This window comes from Centroberyx gerrardi, chromosome 20, assembly GCF_048128805.1.
Source record: "Centroberyx gerrardi isolate f3 chromosome 20, fCenGer3.hap1.cur.20231027, whole genome shotgun sequence".
In the NCBI taxonomy this organism is placed as follows: domain Eukaryota; kingdom Metazoa; phylum Chordata; class Actinopteri; order Beryciformes; family Berycidae; genus Centroberyx; species Centroberyx gerrardi.
Window position 1 is genome coordinate 14225103 of NC_136016.1, and position 19955 is coordinate 14245057.

The window sequence follows — 19955 nt, forward strand, 5'->3', positions numbered from 1 at the left end:
CTCTGGAAGTCTGCTTGTCAGTGATGAAAATATAGGAGATAACGAGGTAAATATTGGACTTTTGGACCCACGGTGCAATCGTCTGGCTACAAAACACTTGCCGTGTGCTGCAGGAGCTGTTTGGAGAAATTTGATGGCCCCATTAACTTCAATACTTCGGGAGAAGGCTGAGGTGGAACTATAGAGGCTCAATCACTGTGTGTTTGGTGGTCTTATACCAACTTCAATGGAGGTTCAACTGACATGAGGGTCAGTAGATAGACTGAAGTAGAGACTGAATTTTCATTTGGGGTGAGCTATTCCTTGAAGTGAAACTTAAAAGAACGAGTGAATTGTCCATTATTTTTTAAAGTCAATTCCTCCTAAAGAGGGATGATCCCCCTCTAGAAAGTGTCAAAAGGGCTACAGAATATGAAAAGGTTTTTTAAAGTTTTGAGTCTGCAGGCTAATTGAAATTATTACTTCTAATGACAACTTGGAATCCAGGAAGGTGATTTTATATCCTTACTGCCTCTGGACCTGACTAACACATGGTTTCACGTTGAGGACTGGATTCTGAGTGCAGGTAAGAGCAATGACAATGTAATGGAAACGTGTGAAACCAGCACATTGCTGTTTCGGAGTGCTTGCCTCACTTTGACCAGAAGGTGGCGCTAAAGACTTGGCAAAGACCCATTTAGTTCCAGTGTGCAGGTGCCTCCAGCTCACAGAAAGAATGATTATTGATCACCGATCTGTAAGTGTGTCTTTTTTTTTGTTGATAAATTTCATATTCATTTGTCCAGAGTGGCTCATACCAAACCTAGTTCTAGTTCCCTTGTTTTGCATTGAAATTAAAGGTATTGTCGAATCGCCACTTATATTAAGTTATAAAAAAAAAAAAAAATTAAAACATCCATACTTTTAGAAAAGATTAAGTCGATTGGGGTTTACAGATGGCGCTGTAGGCTAATTTGTTATTGTCTCCAAACATTTTTTCTTTTTCTTTTTTGTCTGTAGGCTATTTGAGATTATAGTATCTGTTGGTCGCCCGTGCTTTACTTTTACGTTGTGGAACCTAATTGGGATAATTGGGATATTATTACAATATGTGAATTGAATGTTATATTTTTGTAGTAGGCTACATTTTTCAGTTAGCAACATTGGGGGAAAAGATAACGGGGGGTTTTCTAAGTGTCTTTCACCCGATGATTTGGAGAAGGGGCTGAAAGTGGAAAATTGTTCCAGCTGGATAATCTTTGTGTTAGATACGGACATAGAAGGCTGGGGATACAGATTTCTATGCTTACTTGAGGATATCTAATTTATAGCCCAGTACTCATTCAAAACAGAACTTTAAAGCCTGCCAAATACTGCATGAGAAGCATGAAAGCTGTGAGAAAGTATGTAGAAGTCTGTGTTTCAGTATGAATTTATTGTTGCCTGGGAAGTGTTGCAGATTCTGCAAGTAATCAACAGGATAATCATTTTCATTTCTCCACCATTCCATTCCTCTGACTATCATTCATTCAGGCACGAGAGCGCGCACACACAAGCGCGTGCAAGCAAAGACACGCACGCGGATACAGTAAACGTGTGTGTTTATGTGTTGTTGCCTACACGATTGATTGTGTTGTGTTGTTGTAAATGGGTAAGCTATGAATTCCAGTCAGTGATCAGCACAAAGCAACCAACTATCTATATAAAATCAAACTATTCTCATTATAGGTTTTATTTGATTTAGATGATTTATATTGTCCTGAAAAGGTGGATAAAATGATTCACAAGGAAAAGGTGGGTAAACTGAGTAACAGGCCTATCCCTCCACCACATGACTAATTCCAGTGAAAAATAATTCAGTCAGGTGATGCTGTGGGTTACTGAGACAGGAATCCTGACAAGTGACATGCAAACAGGGTTGGGCCCTAAACGCCTGTCACTGGCTGTTACAAACTCGGTGCAGAGGATGGAAACTCACACCGGCAGCCAGAGCTGCGTCAAGCCAGCCGGAGACAGCCAGAATAAAGCCGAAAGTAAGATAATTGGGCCTTCAAAATAAAAGCCCGTTTTTGGATGAAATATACAGTATATATTTTATTGATCCCCATAGGGAGATTCTCCTTTAGCTTGCCCCAGTCCAGGGAGGTCAGAGGTCAGCTGGGAGGGATATTTAGTGTCTTGCTCAAGGACACTTGAGCCAATCCTAACCCCCCCCGCTCGTCTGGTTAAAGGATGGACTGTAACCACCAGGCAGTCCTGCCGCCCCTACTTGTCACTTTGGTGCAGAAGCTCACATTCTGTAGCATTTAGGAACAGCTATGTGACAGCTATGGGTTAAAATTTACCTTTTTAAAATAATAGGCTTCCTTCCAAGCTGTAGGCTATATACAGTATAGGCCTATATATACTATGTAACTACCCTACCAACTATAGCCATATGTATATAGATAGATAAATAGATAGATAGATAGATAGATAGATAGATAGATAGATAGATAGATAGATAGATAGACAGACCTAGCAGGCTTATACAGTATTTGTGGATTGTATTAGTGTGTGTGTGTGTGTGTGTGTGTGAATACATGCAATGAAAAGGACATTTTGGAAAAATTTCTATTTTTTCCTAAATGTGTTTCCATGTAGGCTACTACAGATTCCCTCTTAAATATATTCTCCATTCTCACTTTGGTACTTTGTATTGCTCAAAGGACGTTTCAGCACCTTCGTCAATAAGGGTTTTATTTTGGAAAACCTGACCGGAAAAACTATTTGTTTTTTTCCTGCCGCCTTGACACAGGAGTCATCCCAGTGCTTCACTGTCACCAGTCCAACAGCCAGGATCCCATTGCGCAGAGCATGCCGCCGAGTTTTGACTGGAGCAGCCTGTGGAGCTGAAGTTGTGCCCGCTGGATCTGAAGTGTTGCTCCGGGAGTGACAACGTTCACACCTCCACACTCAACTTGTTCAGGTCGCGTGGAGCTAAATGACAAGTAGGCAGCGATACAAAACCACTCACTGATACACGGGGCACTATGGAGAGCAAGGGAGTCAGCCGCTGTAAAATTGTGGTGGTCGGCGATACGCAGTGTGGCAAGACGGCTCTCCTCCACGTTTTCGCCAAAGACTCGTACCCAGAGGTAAGAGAATATTAAATTAAAGAAGTATTGCAGTCTGAAGGATAACTGATAACTGCAGCAGGGGCGTCAGGTCCCTAAACCCCACGGCACGGCAGAGTCCCTGCATCTAATAGGATGGGTTTCCACTAAAACCTACAAAAACCGCTTGTATCGCCTAAATTTGTGGGAACAAGTAGGGTAATAACTGATGACTGATAAGATATTATTTGGTTAATGTGGTACAGTGTTTGACGTAGGTTACCAAACTCTGTTGCAGACGCACAGCGCAGCGGGAACATCGGTCCTGGATGCTCCCCTGATGTCATTTTTATTTAGATATGGCTTTCTAATTTTCTGGTAGTTTTTTGCTTGATCTTTGCTCTCCATCATAATGATAAAAACGAAAAATAAAACATAACATTTTGAGTTACTTAGGTTTCGCGTCCATGCCCAACTGACGTCCGTGCTACGGCATTTGAAAAGGAAATCCGTTGAGCTCTATGCGCTTTTGCGCATCGCGCGCATCAGCGCCCATCAGTGATACTGCCGTCGGTCAGTTTACCGGACCAGTCTGGTCAGACCGCTCTATTATTGGAACATAACCGGCTCGGTCTCCGCAACAGCCAGTGTGTCGAAGTGCCTTTGAGCAACACACTGAAGCTCTGCCTGCATGTAGACTGTGTGTTTTAGAGTGTCATTACATTGTTTTTAATGTGGAGACCGAAGTACTCTAACATTTCTAATGATAAAAATAAGAAATAAAACAATTCACAGAATAAACAGTTTAGTTCTCGAAGATATTAACTACTCGGCTATTCTTAGAAAATGATTTAATGTAGAGGAATATTAATGAAGTTATTACACTAACACTGAAGCATGTAACCAACAATCAAAACTGAAATGTTCAATGAACATCGACATTGTGCAATAAACACTGAACATTTTGAACATCAGCAGTGAACAGTTTAAACGGATAAGCCTACCTATGGGCCTACAGGTTTTTTTATTGAAGTCCTTGAACTGTTGAGACTAATGAAATCAAAGCATGTCGCCCTAAAACGCTGAATTTGGAAATAGGTCAGTGCTCAGAATTGGCCTCATCTGCTTTCCATGCACACCTTCTCCTGCCTCTGATGTTCATCACTGCACTTCTGCTAGACTTGATAGAATATATTAGGACCCGTTTTTTACCTTACAATACCTTGATAACCTGAATTTACTGCCTCTTGAAGTTATGTTAAAGGCTTAGTCACTAGTCAATAGTCACGGAAGTGTAAAAATGAAAAATTTGACCCTACATAACCCATCAGCTTTGATCTAATTATAGTCACCCATGTCTCATTTCAGAATTATGTTCCCACGGTATTTGAGAATTACACAGCCAGCTTCGAGATCGACAAGCAGAGGATCGAGCTGAACATGTGGGACACTTCAGGTAAGGAGCACTTCAGGTTGGGCTTGAATATCATTCCTTATATTACAAGATTATCATGCCGACGTGAAGGGAGATGAGCCGCATCGAGCCACGCAGGACCAGGCGCTGCAGACTGGCAGTGAAGTGACTCCTTGAAGCATTCAGCAACATCCAGGCTTTGATCCAAAACATTAGCAGCCACAGCTAGAGAGTGTGAGGATAAGCCGTTGGGAATATTTAATGACGTTTGCTGTATTTCAGACAAAATTCACATTACCAGCCGTTCTTTTCTGGGTGTAGACATCAACAGAAAGAGCAAACTGGTCAGTGTGTAAAAATCAACACCATGCCAGTGTTTATATAAGTCCACTCCCATCAGAGATAATTTGACACTTTTAGATGAACAGCAGCATCGGAGCCAGATCAGTGAGTGGACAAACAACCCTCCATTCAACACTTGTCAACTCCAAATAATTGTCACAGAAAAAATCATCACTTATGAACGCTGGAAATTGTGCTGTGGCCATGCCAGCCATGATTTGGCATCATGACCAAAACCACACCACATAGCAAACAGTGTTGATAAGCATTGATATTTCAGTGACAATTATTTTGAGTTGACAAGCACTGATTGGAGAGTTGTTTGTCCAATCATAGAGCTGGTATGACTGTGATATAGCTGTTCAAATCTATTTAAATGTGTCAAATTAACTCTGATGGGTGTGGATATATACAGTATAAACAGTCGTAGCATTGATTTTTACACTCTCAGAGTTAAGTTACCGGTGACAATTTGGCTGTGGAGAGTCATTTTGCATGCTCTAGGCTTAACTCAAACAGCTGACAATTAGTTTAAGTGTATAAACCGCAAACGGTCAGGTTCTTTCAGTCTATTTATGCAAGTTAACTTTCTCCCTTTGAAGGCTGGGTAGCCTGTAGGCCCTTTCTCGCTTCGTTTCCACTTACGCAACAACGCCCTAAAACTTGTTCTCACACACCAGAGTGTAACTTTAATGTGCGCCGTTCCATTTACCTCAACCCATGGAGACAGACGGACCAGCTAGACAAGCTGGAGATTAAGAGCTAGTTTCTGCGGCTTGTGTTGCTCACTGGTTTGGGGACTGCAGTGGGTGAGGCCACTCAGCTGTCTTTGAACAACACCCATCGCAATTATTGGTTGTTTCACTCGCCTTTGTCTCACAGAGCTGTGAGGTGTAGAACAATTACGCCGGGAGAACACTTAAACAGTCATTTTCTCCAACACACAAACAAATGAATGCACCCTTTTGTGTAGGCCTATAGCATATGCCATTCAGTGTTTTATTACATTACACTAATGGTATTGCCTTGTGTACAATAGAAGCAGAGCAGTGTGGGAGCTCCCAGGTGTGAATGTGTGTAACTTTACGAACGTGATGCAGGGTGTCGCTGAAAAAGAGCCTGCACGCTCAGCAAACCTTCCCTTGATAAATAAAGTTTACAAAAATCTATTTCTATCTTGGCATGCGTGCTGCTGTGAAAGAAAACTGTAGAGGTAAAAGTCTGAGGGCAAAGTATAATTAATTGGATTCTTGACAAGTTCCAGATTTGAATGATCTAGTTTATGGCAGGTGATGCATGTCTGACCCTCGCGAGCTTCCTTAAGCTCTCCACAGGCTGGAATGGGGAGACGACGCTTTGCCTCCCAGCGTCCCTGCAAGCTATTCTGGAGCGGTCTCAGGAGACAGGTGCATTGGCACCTACATCAGTATTAACAGTATTCCCCTCGGTGCCTGCCTTTTCTTACTAATGACTGAATAGGGGGATTATAGTGACTTGGCAAGCATACAAGGATCTTGGGCATGTGTGTTTGTAAGTGTGTACTGTGAGTGTGTGTGTGTGTGTGTGTGTGTGTGCGTGTACTGTGAGTGTGTGTGTGTGTGTGTGTGTGTGTGTGTGTAACAGCACCAATACCCACAAGTATTTACTTCTGTTCTCCCTTACATTTGCCATTGCTTATGCAATAACTGTTTTGTTTGAATGTGTACATGCTTTTGTTGCTGTGTGTGTGTGTGTGTGTGTATGGTTTTGCATGCATGTGCAAGCATGCGTAAAAGACAGCCAGGCAAATGTTTAGTGTACAGTGTGTGTGCTGGCTTGGCATGCCAGTGTGTTCAGCTTGCATGACAGCAGGTGAACCAAACCAGTGGGAGTGAGGCTGTGACTGGGAGTTTGACATTGAACAAGTAGTAGGGTATAGAAAAATGTGTTGTTTTTTTTTGTTTATCACTAAATATCATAACAGTTATATTTTGAGTGTTTGACATGACAGCTGCTGGAAAAAGGCAGGGTATAAGCCACAATTACAGACTACTTTCAGGGTGAATTTTCCATCAAAATTTTGAAATATAGTATTTGATAGAGTAGAGTATATCATAGAGTATTTGAAGTTGTATTGCTGGGGGAAATGTACCAGTTACATCATGTCATATTTCAAATTTGTTCAGAAAGTGCTTTTAACAAAACAGATTCCTGACAAAGAGCTTTACAGAGATAACAGAAAACAAACACATCACACATTTTCAGATATGAGGCCAGTGCTCCTGTGTGTGTTTGCATGTGTGTGTTTGTAAGACCACATTTCCCATAAGTCCCGTTGCTTCCTGTTGCTGCACTCCACCTTCCACGGCGGGTGTTTGTTTTGAAGGATAAAAGTTGATAACAGCCCTTGATAACAGTAAATATGCATTTTGACGAGTTAAACTAGTGAAGTTGAAACTATGCATTCAGAATAGTGGAAGTGGAGTAAAGTTGTGTGTATTACTTGCCAAAGTTAAAAGGGTTCCTGTTTTGTGTCGTAAAGCAATCCAGTAGATTTCCCATGAAATGTGACTCAGTGACACACAGTGTAAAATGCAGTGGAAAGGCTGCTGGAGGCTGGCAATCTGCTTAGCAACGGTCTCATTTGTTTACAGCAATCATAATAATGTCTCAGAATTAATGTGCTAAGGATTTATTGATGTTAAAATGCTGCACCAAGCACCTTAAAATCACCAGACAGTCTCATTCCCAGACATTTTGCAGGAAGCTGGATAAGACGATAAAGAGAGAAAAACAAAGAACAGGAGACAAGAGGAAAAAAACAGATTAAGAGGGAAAATAAGAAGGGAAGAGGCATGCCAAGCTGTGTTGTTCAGTCTTACAGAGAGGGAAGAGGAGAGAAAGCATCCAGAAGTGTTAGGCTAGGTGCCAGAGCCAGCCTCCAAGCTGCCCACTCAGTGTGGAGACGCAAACATTGGAATTAATTAATCGGGCACTTGCTGCGTGACCAACCACTTGCCCTCTGTCTCGTCCGTTCTCCATCTCGCCGCACCACCCACTGTCACCTCAGCCTCCTCTCCCGCCTCCCTCCCTCCCTCACTGCCCCGCTCTCGCCTGCCTCCACATGCCCTGCCTCCTAGCCTCCTAGACTAACCTATATTTCTCTTACTTCTTTCCTCCTGCCTAACTTGATTTCTCCCCCAATCTTTCTGTGTACATCTCTGTTTCTCCCCATTGTTCTTCCAATCCCCCTGCCATCTTATCTCTTTCCCTTTCCTTCTTTCATGCAGTGTTGTAGTCTGGACCTTTTTGGCTTGTGACCCCTCAAAACAAAGCGATGCCTAGTTACGACCCCCGTCAAGGCGTGCATATGGTGGTTAACAGTTCAACCAAAGAACAATTTTGGCTTTTCAGGTTGTTTCATTTGCTTAATTATCAGGAGGCAGAGAGGCTGAAAACTATTCAGTATTTCACAGGAAAAAAGTTAAAATTAGCAAAAAATCAGTATATAGTATAAATATGTTTTTTTCCTATCCCATAAATAATTTTGCAACCCCCCAAAATTATCTTGTGACCCCATGGGGTCAAGACTAGGGCTGAACAATTAATACAAAAATTCAAAATCGCAATAAGACCTTATGAAATTTCCAAATCGGAGAAGCTGCAGTTAATTGCTTAAGAGAGAGGAGCATCCAAAATGGATTTCTAAACAAGGGTTTTAGAGATCCGTCTTTGGCCAATGAATCAAATACAATGTTGGTGAAAACCTTCCATCATACTTAAACTCAGTAAATCCTGCACACTGACATAATTTTTTTTTTTAACAAAATAAAAAAAAAAAAAAATTTACAAAAAAATGTAAAACAATTTTAAAGTTCTAAAAAAATGGATGACAAGAAAAACTTGTGATAATATGAATCGCAGTTTAAATTGAAATTGCAATATGCTGTCAAATTATTTCAATTAGATTTTTTGTCAATATCTTTCAGCCCTAGTCAAGATGGAGACTAGAACAATGCGAATCCAATTCAAGACCATGACTGTAATTTGAGTCTGATTTGAGTCGGGTTTGAGTCTGTTATCATAGTGAGGGCTCAAAAGTTTACATCAGCTTCTCAAAACACTTTATTGCTGCTAATTTAAGATTATTTAATCGGCAAATTGTCACATCAGTCACAGACGGGGAAATTACGATACAGTATGATAACCTGAATGCAAGAGAATTGGTGTGAATAAACTGAATCATGCATTAGGCGATGCAGTGGTTATATATTGAAGAAATATTGATTTGAGATGCAAAGCCTGTTGGCCCTCACTTGAAAATAAACAAAATAATTTCTGTACTCAAGTAACAAGTAAAGTTCTCATTTGAAAGCGGCTCCTGCAGTATTTTACTCCGGTCCAATCACAGCAAATAGAAAAACAAATTAGTCTCAGATGATGCGAGTGAAGGTGATTACGATGACACTACAGCTGTGTCTTGAGATAAATTTCCAAGTCTTTGCTGTCTGAGATCAAGTCAAGAACGAGTAAAAATGCCGTCAATTGCCTTAAAATGTGGCTTCAACCGATCTCAAGTACTACAACACTACTTTCATGTCGAGATTTCTCCTCCACTCCCCTTCTTCACTTGATCTCTTCCCTCCTTTAAATTCATTAATTCTTTTTTGAACCCGCTCTTGCTGTCATCCTCTCACCAGTCCCTGCTGTCTATTTCTCTCCCTCTCTCTCTCTCTCTCTCTCTCTGTCTCTCTCAGCTAAATCAAGGTCAGGAACCCCACTCTATTGTGGCAATGCCCTCTCAGCATTCTTGCACTTAATTAGTTTATCTTGCGCTCTCTTTCTCTCTCTCTCTGTCTATCTGTCTTTCTGTTTCTCTCTCACTCAATCTTTCATTTCCCACCTTTCATTTCCTACACCTTTCGACTCCCGTATCGCTGTTATCGTATGAAAACCTTGTAACTCCAATTTTGGGGATTTTCAAACCCACTGGATAATGTCAAAATGCATTGTTCTCAAGCTAAAAAGAGGCTGTTTTTCTTAGTTCCTGAAAAGTTACAAGGTTTTCCTCCACCAGCCTCTCCCTGCTTCTCAATCCCTTCATCCTTTCCCCCGCTCAATCCATCCTGGCCATCTAGCATTCCCAGATACCACATATGGTTCACTCTAATCTGTCTTTATGTGCTGTGACAAAAGAGAGACGTAATCGCCGGAGAATGGGCTGTGGTTGGTGGGCTGAGTGCAATCTCACCATTGATCTGTTTCTATCTGACCAACCCGGCAACTGGCATCAAACGCTAACAACAGATGATCTAGATGTAGTGTGGATGTATGAGGCGATTTGTGGAGATTTTGTGTGCAGGAGAGAGAAAAAGAGATGATGGGATAGAAGGGGGGGGGGGGCTGAGCCTGCCTCGAAGAATGACAGATAGAGAGAGAGAGAGAGAGAGAGAGGTTTTTTTTTTCAGTGACGTGTGCTATCACCCAGTGTGATTTTATATCAGTGGCTTTGCTCTCGCATTGACTGACTGCCCTCTAGGACCGTGTGTGAGTCAGAGCTGCTGTGACTCGGTCTCTGAGGATTTCACTATTCACAAGCATCTGTTCTGGACTGTTATCAACCAGTTTGCTCACATGAGGTTCAGAAAGGTCAAAAAGTAGAATAGAAAAGACTCGAGCGTGACCTTTAGGTTAGTTCATTATCTGGACTTATTAACGAACATGTCGCACAATCAAATTTCATTTTAGAAAACTAGGTAAGTATAATATATACTATTAATTATATAATAATAAATAATAATAAAATTATACAAAAATTATTTAAAAAATTATATAATATAATAAATAATTATATTATATATAATTATTTAATGGTGTGTGCACATATGAAAGACGTAAGGCATGTAGAGATTTATTACAATAAAGCACTCTGCACCATAGTGAAAGGCTTGAGTACATTGGGAAACTGAAGCTCAGAAGTGAGGTTATTTCTAAATGGATGGTACATGTGAAGCCTTATGTAAATGTTATCAGGCCATGCAGTCATTTTTTCTGAATCGGGTACAAACAATTTGAAAAATGATGGATCAAGCTGACTAAAATATCCAAGTACAACTTTGGAAATGAGGTCCCAGATCAGATTTTATTGTGCCGAGTTGTAGCAAAGGATTGGATGTACTGATTCACTCCATGGTTAAGATTGGACATATTTGACTTTAATGCATCTAGTGGCTTCTAAGACTTGGCAAGCATACAAGATGTAGATTTTACATGACTATATTTTGGTGTTAGTATAATTCACCCCATTGATAGCGGCTTCAGACTTTTAGCAAAAATAATTAGCCACTTCTCTGGAGCAGGACCATTTCGCTCCTGTCGTGGAAACCAGGATAACAGGGTGTGAAATTAGCTCTAGCCACTAGTAAATGTTGTGGCGGCTGGTAAGTCTGTCAATTCTACTAGCTATAGATAAAGAACCAGTGTTTTAGAACCTGTGTTTTCTATTGTAACATCTACTGTTGCTGCCAAATCCATTAGCGTCTGTGGCTGGCTGATGGAAAAAAAAGTAGTTTCATGCCCTGTAGGATACTCTTGCCACACACAAAAAAGCAAGCCTCCAAAACATCCGGGCTTCACAGTCGAGCGTGTGAAAGTATTAGGCAAGAGTCAATAAAACAACAGGCTCAACCGGCAGTGTCATGTCTAAAAACACAGCGGACAAGGAGGGAACGTACTGAGGTGTGTCTCCCTGAACTCTGTCCCCCAGGCGTCTTCCTGTTCAGGACTTTCGTGCAACTTTGAAGGTTTAATCTCAACTTTCTGCGATGCTTCCTCAAGGACCGGAGGCCTGACACGCCAGTGAGAGCATGTCTTAACACACACGGACACACACACACGTTTGCATGCACAGAAACACACATTGATACAGACGTAGACTTAGATATAGATATACAGACACACACTCCAGCCGCCCTTTCTACACACTCTTTTCTGTCCCATATCAGTGCTGCATACTGCAACACACCACTGCCTCTGTTTGCCTTTTAAAAACCCTGTTGCATCCATCCATCCATCCATCCTTTCCGTTGAGGGAGTCGGTGGCTGGGATAGCCTTAACAATCCATCATTCATTCATGAGCAGCTTTTATGACCCCAATTACATGTTGGCTCCTTGAAAGCCTACCCAGATGTGCTGTGAGAGAGTGTCTGTGTGTGTGAGTGGCACCTGGCTCCATGACAAAACTGAGTGGAGAAAAGAGCTCGGTGTGTTGGAGCGTTTCAGAGGCTTTATGGGCAGAAGTGCCGATGCCGGTGAAATGGGTTTTTAGTCCAAGCGCTATTGGGGTTGTCTGCAAAACGTGTGTGAGTGTGTGTGAGAAAGTGCTTTGAGAGATTAGAAGAGAGAGAAAATAAATAAATAGAGAGAGAGAGAGAATCTAAGTTGGAGGAATGTGTGTCCGAGTGTCGAAGTGGAGTGCTCCCTTTTAAGTGCTCAAAGCTATGAATAGGAGAAAGTGAGTGGAGTGGAAAAGCAGCAGAAGACTAAAGCGAGTGTCAGTAGGTTTGCAGGGTGCGAGCTTGTGCTCCAGTCAACGTGGGCTGATTCACTCCCGCTCATGGAGCCCATTAGAAGGCCCAGGGTACATTGAAAATCAATGGCCTAGATGCGTCTCCATTGTCATTCCCAGGAGACTCCCTGTCTGTCTCTCAGCCACTGGTGCATGTGCAACTGAGCGGTCTGTCTTAGAGAGCCAGGAGGTCTGGATGAGTCATGAACTCACCAACCTTAACTCTTAACTCCTAAAGGTGACTTTCCTAACTGTTCTCCAATATTGTTTGTATTACATTTACAATCAATATCCATCCGCTACGTTTTGGCCAAACGTCTGACCAATCATCTGTTGTCACATGGCATGTTTCAAAATCCCTTTTTCAAAAGAATATTTCTACTTCATATCAATTGATGCAGAATAAACAAAATATCTTACTAAAACTAATATTTTAAATGCAACTTAAATTGGGTTGGACTGTCTTAGCTATGAAAATCAGTATTTTCCTAATTCAAGAAAGACCAAAAAAATCAAGTGAATATCAATGACATTCAGTTAATTTAGATTAGCCCATGCCAAGCTTAAATAATGTGGGACAATCATTTTCAAAAGCACTGCATGGCTGTGAATTTTAGAAATATAGAAACAGAGATTTTGAAGTGGATACACAGAGGAATTGTATTGATTGCCATCAGTCATTGATTAGACTTTGGGCCAAAACGTAATGGATTAGTCATTATATTATGCTGACTGAAAAAAACTAGTTCGATTTTGTAGAATAATTTGTTTAGACACACACACACACACACACACACACACACACACACACACACACACACACATAGAGAGGGCACTCAAGGGGTCTATCCATCCACTCAGGGAACTTTAAAACCCTTTCTGTCTCTTATCTATAATGCAAGACGGAGCTATGACCACTCCATTCGACCCTCCTCACCCTCGCCATTACTGAGTGAGACTGAGGCTGTGGAGCTGCTGACTCTGTTTCTGCAGCACTGTGATATAATCAGGATATAAACACCAGTGTTTCCTAGTTTCACACTTCAAGATCCTTGTTTTAACAAATGGCTTGTATTACATTATAAGGTGGTACACACATCAGCAGGGATTCACTGATCCCATACTGAGCAGCATGAGCCGGGAGCCAATCGATATTGGTTTATTATGGAAAAAGTGAACATAAAAATACAATATTATCCAGCTGATCCAGTATAAAACACAACAGTTCAGATATTCAGTAAATGGTATTTACTGTTACTTAGACACGAATGATCCCAAGCAAAGTGGGCAAGTTATTGCTGTGTATGGCTTATTAACAGCTGTGTAGTTATTGTGTGTCTGTATTTAATTACTACTCTAATAAATTACTGCAATAATAAAAGGGGGTATTGGAACATTTTCCTTTAAGGAGGAAATGACAAAACCACTATGGAGCAGTATATGATAAAATTTTGACTGAGGAGACATGTTTGCAGAAAGTCCTACTGGATTTTTTTGATGGAAAAATGGAAGTAAAACTGTAACTGATAGCAAATATTTTGACCAAAGTTACTGGATTATAATGTGCATGTAAACACTTTAATATACATATACAACTTGTGATACACATACAGGTTGCAACTTTATCTTTCAGTTCCAGGTTTCTGAGTAGATTTTGGTCTGTTAGGAGGCTTTCACACCTACATTGTTTGGTCCAGATTTTACAAACATTTTGCAAAGTCTGGATCAGGTGTGAACACGCCATGCAGACTCGGGTGCGGACCAAAAACTTGCAAAAGTTTCTCCAAAAACGGGAGGCCTCGGTCCTGTTCCATGTATACTGTGGTACGGATAATTTCTGATGTGAAAACAATTTCGATTAAGACTCACGAGAAAGAAGAAATGACGATATGTGTGTAATGTTTTGTTGGCTCACAGCAGATTGTTTGGATTGTTTTTAGCCAAATTACATCAAAGAGGAAAGAGATTATGACCCTAGCTTGGTCGGTATTGTAATCGCCTAACCAGTAGCGACCGCGGAGTCATTAACGATATTCTTTCCTCTGTTTTTTTCTCCACCGTCGGTAGGGAGACACTCTTTTCTTAAGTGCAAAATGTCACACCTGCCTCTTCGTCAGTATTTTACGAAAACGAACGTATTCCCACTCACCTAATGCAGACATACTGTTGACAGGGGAGTTCTTCTGTCTTGTCTATACTTTCCCCAAGTCATTTGACCCTTCCTTATATAGATTTTAAGCCTTGAAATCTCACTAGCTAGAGAGAAACCTACCGGCTGCCCCAGAGCGGAAGTACATCCGACACATCGCAGAGGATTATGTCGCCAAATTAAAAGTCCCCCGGAATAATATATGGTGTACCATTATAATGTGAAAACGCCCTCTAGTTCGATTTTTTTGCACTCCCACCATCATATCTGTCCAATAGGTCCGCTTGATATTAGGCAATGTGAAACGAACTGGAACAATACAATGTAACAGCCTGGCAAACTCTGGTTGGGACTATTACAGTGTGAAAACGCCCTTATTAGTTTCCTCATTTCTGTTGGCTTCACCATCTGTCAGGTGGGGTGGGAGCAGCTGGACGAGACGTTTTCCTGCTACTGGACAAGATGTTTTGATCGGAGGTTCAGACGTTCTCTATCGTTGCCGTGCGGCGGCGGAACATACGGCTGCGCTGAAGCTGACAGCATATAAAAACACAACAGGAGATGGGAGGTTTAACGCTAAGGGGAGATGCCCAGATGCCAGTCTGTGCCCTCTGTCATTAATCTCAGGGAATCCTGCGGGGGTTACTGCTGATTTCAGGCAAAACTGTGCTCACTGGCAGCGGCTCCCTCTGTGCCCATTGAGCTGTTAGAAATATGCCAGAACTTCACGTAGAGTTTCTCACACTGGCTACATTGAAGTGCAGCCTGCTAATCTGTTACTAGGAGTCACCGAGCTCCACTCTAAATGAAAAACCTCATCTAAACACTTGAGACAGACTAGAGTAATTTGATTAGCCTCTGCTCCGGATTGAAATTTTAATCCTGTTGAAGGACCTTGTGGCTGATTGCATCAGACAACTTCAGCTCACACATTTCATCCACGCCCCAGATAGCAGGGAGTTCAGTTTAATGATTCCTACTTTAAGACGACACCGTAGGTAGAAGACTCACAGTGCGGACTTGTTCAGATCAGTTCATGAGATGTAATGGGTGTAAGTGAGCCATTTACCAAATACACACAAACACACAACATGGAAAACCCTAAGCTATTGTTGCATTGTGGAGGGATAAGCACGCTGAGTAAAGACCATTTGCCTTTTGATGCGATTGTCAGGCTATTGTTTGGTGTAAAAGAAGAGCAAGACATAAATGTGCATGACAAAAAGCAGTGTGTACTCCAGTTAGATGAATACCTGTTGTGTTTACACTTAATGTGTAGGTAGGCCATATTTATGCAGTGTGTCTATTCACAGAAATAGGATCACATACAACATCTTACAATGTTTAATTCCACCATAAAATTGAATTAAACATGGAATTGAATTGACCTAAACACCTATCTACTTGAGCTTTGTGGGCATGCTATTGTTTGAGATTTTGGTAACACTTTACGTTAAGTGTTCATAATCATAATCATATTGTAAACATGAGCGTTTTCTATCAAAGCAGGATATATATAAACTATAATACAAAATACAGTGTGCAAAAAGGTTGAGTGTTTTATGGAATTACAATAGCTAATGAAACTCTCCTGTCACACTCATATCATTTTTCTGATACAATTATAATATGAAAATCCTCATAATGCGCTTATAATAATACACTTCAGGACGTTTGGCGTGTTTTTTTCCAGAGAGTAGAACTTAAACCAAACTGAAATACCAAGCATCAGTTCACAGGTGCAGAATTTATGTTGCGCCAGCATGTAATCTAACAATTTAAAGATTTTATTTCCATTGAGAAGTCTAGGCAAACAGTCTGTGAATGCTATAGTTTTTGCAACACTTGAGACAAAAAAAATCAAGACAGCTCTACTCTACAGATGATATAATCTATATTTACTCACTCTATATAGAGTGTATATACTCATATGTGCTATCGCTATTGATGATTAATTGACACATTTTCTGTAGTAGATTTTCCCTCAACCTAACCCCAACAGCAGCTATATATATTCCTACGTGCCTAGAATGTAAATCAACAGTTTGTAAGAAAAAATGTAAGAAAACCATTTATCTTATCTTTACACCTCAATGGACGGCTCAGTTTAATCAAATACGGTGTACAAAACGGGATAAGGAAGGAAAAAAAAAGAAGATATCAGGCATGACACATTTCATGTTAGAAGGAAGTAGAGCACTGAAATTTGAATTAATTCTGGACAGAGAGAGAGAGAGAGAGAGACAGAGAGAGAGAGAGAGAGAGAGAGAGAGAGAGGAGGACAGTGTCTGCTCTGCAGGGCGTCTGAAAGTGTGTGCATGCATGTACGCTATGTGATTAGCCACGCTGAGAGGGTGTGTGTGTCTAGTGAGCAGACTCCATTACTGTATGATAATCACTGTGGTGGCATCTGAGCATCCAGGTTGAGGCTTGTTTCTCCTCCGTTAGACACCACCGTCATGTTGGGCCCACTTCTCCCTCGGCAAGAGTGTATCAACAATACTTAATCCCTGTGGGGGGCATTATTTCACTGTGTTCAGGTGGTGGCAGAAAAAAATATAGAGATTAATGACGTTGGGTTTTACTGCCATTCCCCCCCCTGGATGTATTTCAGGAAGATAGACCTGGGTGAAAACATGAAAAAAGACACACTTTTGTGACAGAGGCACGACTGTGACAAACAAGGTTTTTAATATTAATGAACTTTATCGTGTTGTGATGGAAGTCAGCAGACCAAGATGTCAGAATTAGAATGATGATTCACATCAACTGATGATTAATAATGCCTTTGTGTGCAAACAACATGTGATGGGGTGCATTTCTTTTGAGTCATGCAGAGCCGTGAACACGGAGCGCTCCGGCTCTGAAACCTAGTCTGATTGTCTGTTATCGCTCACCTTGGAGCTTCCGTCTTGACTAATGAAGGAGATTTTCAAACAGACAACAATGGATGTGGGTTTAATAATGAGTTTTACAACTTGAGACAAAAAGAAAAAAGGAGAAAAAAGGAGATATCTCTGACCACAAACTAGATTTACCTTTACTGTATATGAGCATCGAACAGATAGTATACCTCCCTTTGTTTCTTAATTAAGAAACCTGCCTAAGGGTGCTAATTAAAAGGATAGTTCATCCAGAAATTCTAATTCATAAAAAGTTTCTATCCCTCTAAGCTTTTGCGGTACAGTCTGGAATATATTTACATAGTCAAACAATGTTATAGATCAGGGAAATGTTTTTCGGGGGGGGTGAATTATATAAGGATATAATATGCTCTAACTCCCTATCCTGTGTCAGGAGGAGTGCTCGGCTCTGGTCTCTTCTCACCTCTGCTTTCAGGGTTTTCTTAGGCTAAAAATTCAGCCAGAGGGAGCATCATATGTCACTAACAGGAACTACAAGCCTGGCCACTTCTTTCATGCCAAAAACAGCCTCAGTGTCTTGAACTCTGATGATGCGGCTCGCTTGGTTCAATTATTCCAAATTTGCAAAGCATGTCCGTGAATATGACACTCTATCCATCTCCATTTGTCAGGAAATATGAGTCGCATTTAAGAAACTTGCATAGTTCTCACAAAAGGACATAATTCAGAACACATTACCTGATTCATTACATGATAAATGTAGGCTAGATAACTGTTAAAAATGATGGCATTAAATTGGGATTACATAAGAAAACAATGGGGAATGGGCAACACATGCTGCCAGTGTGTTGTTGTCAGCAACCAAACAGACAAGTGAAAAAAACAGAAACACAACTCTTGTTAGCATCAGACATCAAATATATGACAACCCCATGTGGAGTCACAGCGTGGCATCGCTGTTTCCCAGAATGTAGAATTTTCCTGCGCATCATTGTGTCAAACTGTATGCAGCACCTACACATCTAACACACACACTACTTGACATTTCATTGGCCCCTTGCCAGTGAAACTATAAACACAAGTAACCTGTGCTCACTAGGGAAGGCCGCCGTTAGATAGTGCTGCTAGAAACAAGGATACAGAAAAAACGCCTGTTTATATTGTTTTTTTCTGCTGTTGTTTACAGTTGCTTTATTGTAAACAATGAAGATTATTACCATACTAAAACTGAAGCCTTTCGTGTCAAAGTGTTATACATCCATTCATAAAAAAGTGTTTCAAAAATGATGATTACATCCACAAAAAAGGTAGGTATTTTACTATTTTGCTTGCAAAGTCCTTATAGGGTAATACTGGTGTTTTTGCCAATCGTCTAGGTCAGTGATTCTCAACCTTTTTCATATCAAGGACCCCTAATTTAGTCCACATTAGGGCCACAGACCCCCATTTGATGAGATTTTGTCTCTCAGACTCAAATCTGAGAATATTTTTATTGTTAGATATGATTTTGTCCAGAATTCCATGACTATCTGTATTGTAGGTAAAGAGATAGCAGTGAAACTATGACCAAAACAGTCATTCTTCTACATTCTCTAATTGTGTTAACTTCTTGTAAATGAAATAATGGTGAAGTTTAACAATTCATCAATTTGCTGGGGACCCCCTGGAACTCCCTCAAGCACCCCTGGTGGTCCCCGGACCCCACATTGAGAGCCAGTGGTCTAGGCTGCCCCTCTCCTTGACATTGCTCCTGCTGGTGTCTGCACACAGTCAGCGTAGTCAGAGATATCAAGACTCGTTCTCCTAACTTCAGAAGAAGCCATTTGCTGCCAATCATTTTTGTACAGCATGAAAAACAACTTCAACAGACGATAATCCATCTCAATAAACATGAAGGTTTAATTTGGTTCTGTCAAAGTTTCTTTTATTGTTATTTCATTGAGTGCTTTCACACATCAATACAGTCTGCTTACTGTCACCTGAGACCCACAGCAAGAAATGGAAGGAAATAATAACTCTATAACTCTTAATGAGTGTAACTCTAAATGACACCAGTATTCTCCTTTAAGATAAGACAATAAATGCAGTATTTCAGCGGCTGATGCATCTTCTGTGAGTTTGTTCTTGATCAAAGGGTTTTTAGACGGAGACAGATGGGCTGAAGTTTCATTGTGCTGTGCCAGAACAGCAGGCATCCTCCCATGGGGGGCATCATAGTACCGGTCTCAGAGAGGGTCAAAAAGCCGAACAGATCAATAAACATTAGCTTCTGCTCCAGTGCTGAACATGGATCAGTTCACGTCATGGAACCTTGAGACTGGAGCTTGGCTTGCAGTCTTGTGTGTTTGTGTGTGTGTGTGTGTGTGGGTGGGTGTGTGTGTGCACGCCCATGTGAGTGTGTGCTTCTTGGGAAGGAGCAAGTGAGCATTATCGTTACCCAGGATTATGTTAATACCACGTTTTTGAGGCTTAGTGCAGCTGAATTCATTTTAGGCATTAATGATTTCTTAATTTACTGTTTTTGAAGTATAGTATGATAGCATTATATGAAGTTGCAGACATTGC

At 40.9% G+C, this 19955-nt stretch overlaps 1 protein-coding gene across 2 annotated transcripts in view; it reads left to right on the top strand.

The window, feature by feature from the left end:
• The window catches only part of LOC139927984 (rho-related GTP-binding protein RhoN-like), a 33926-nt gene that overhangs the window by 1858 nt on the left and 12113 nt on the right, over positions 1 to 19955 (top strand). Inside the window, exons 1-2 of one of the 2 annotated variants that reach the window (XM_071920315.2) lie at positions 2813 to 3116; positions 4443 to 4530. In XM_071920315.2, coding sequence (XP_071776416.1) covers positions 3012 to 3116; positions 4443 to 4530 — 193 coding nt within the window. In that variant the 5' untranslated portion in view covers positions 2813 to 3011. Of the gene's footprint in view, positions 1 to 2812; positions 3117 to 4442; positions 4531 to 19955 lie in introns of those variants that run through there. The other variant, XM_071920316.1, reaches the window with a different exon arrangement.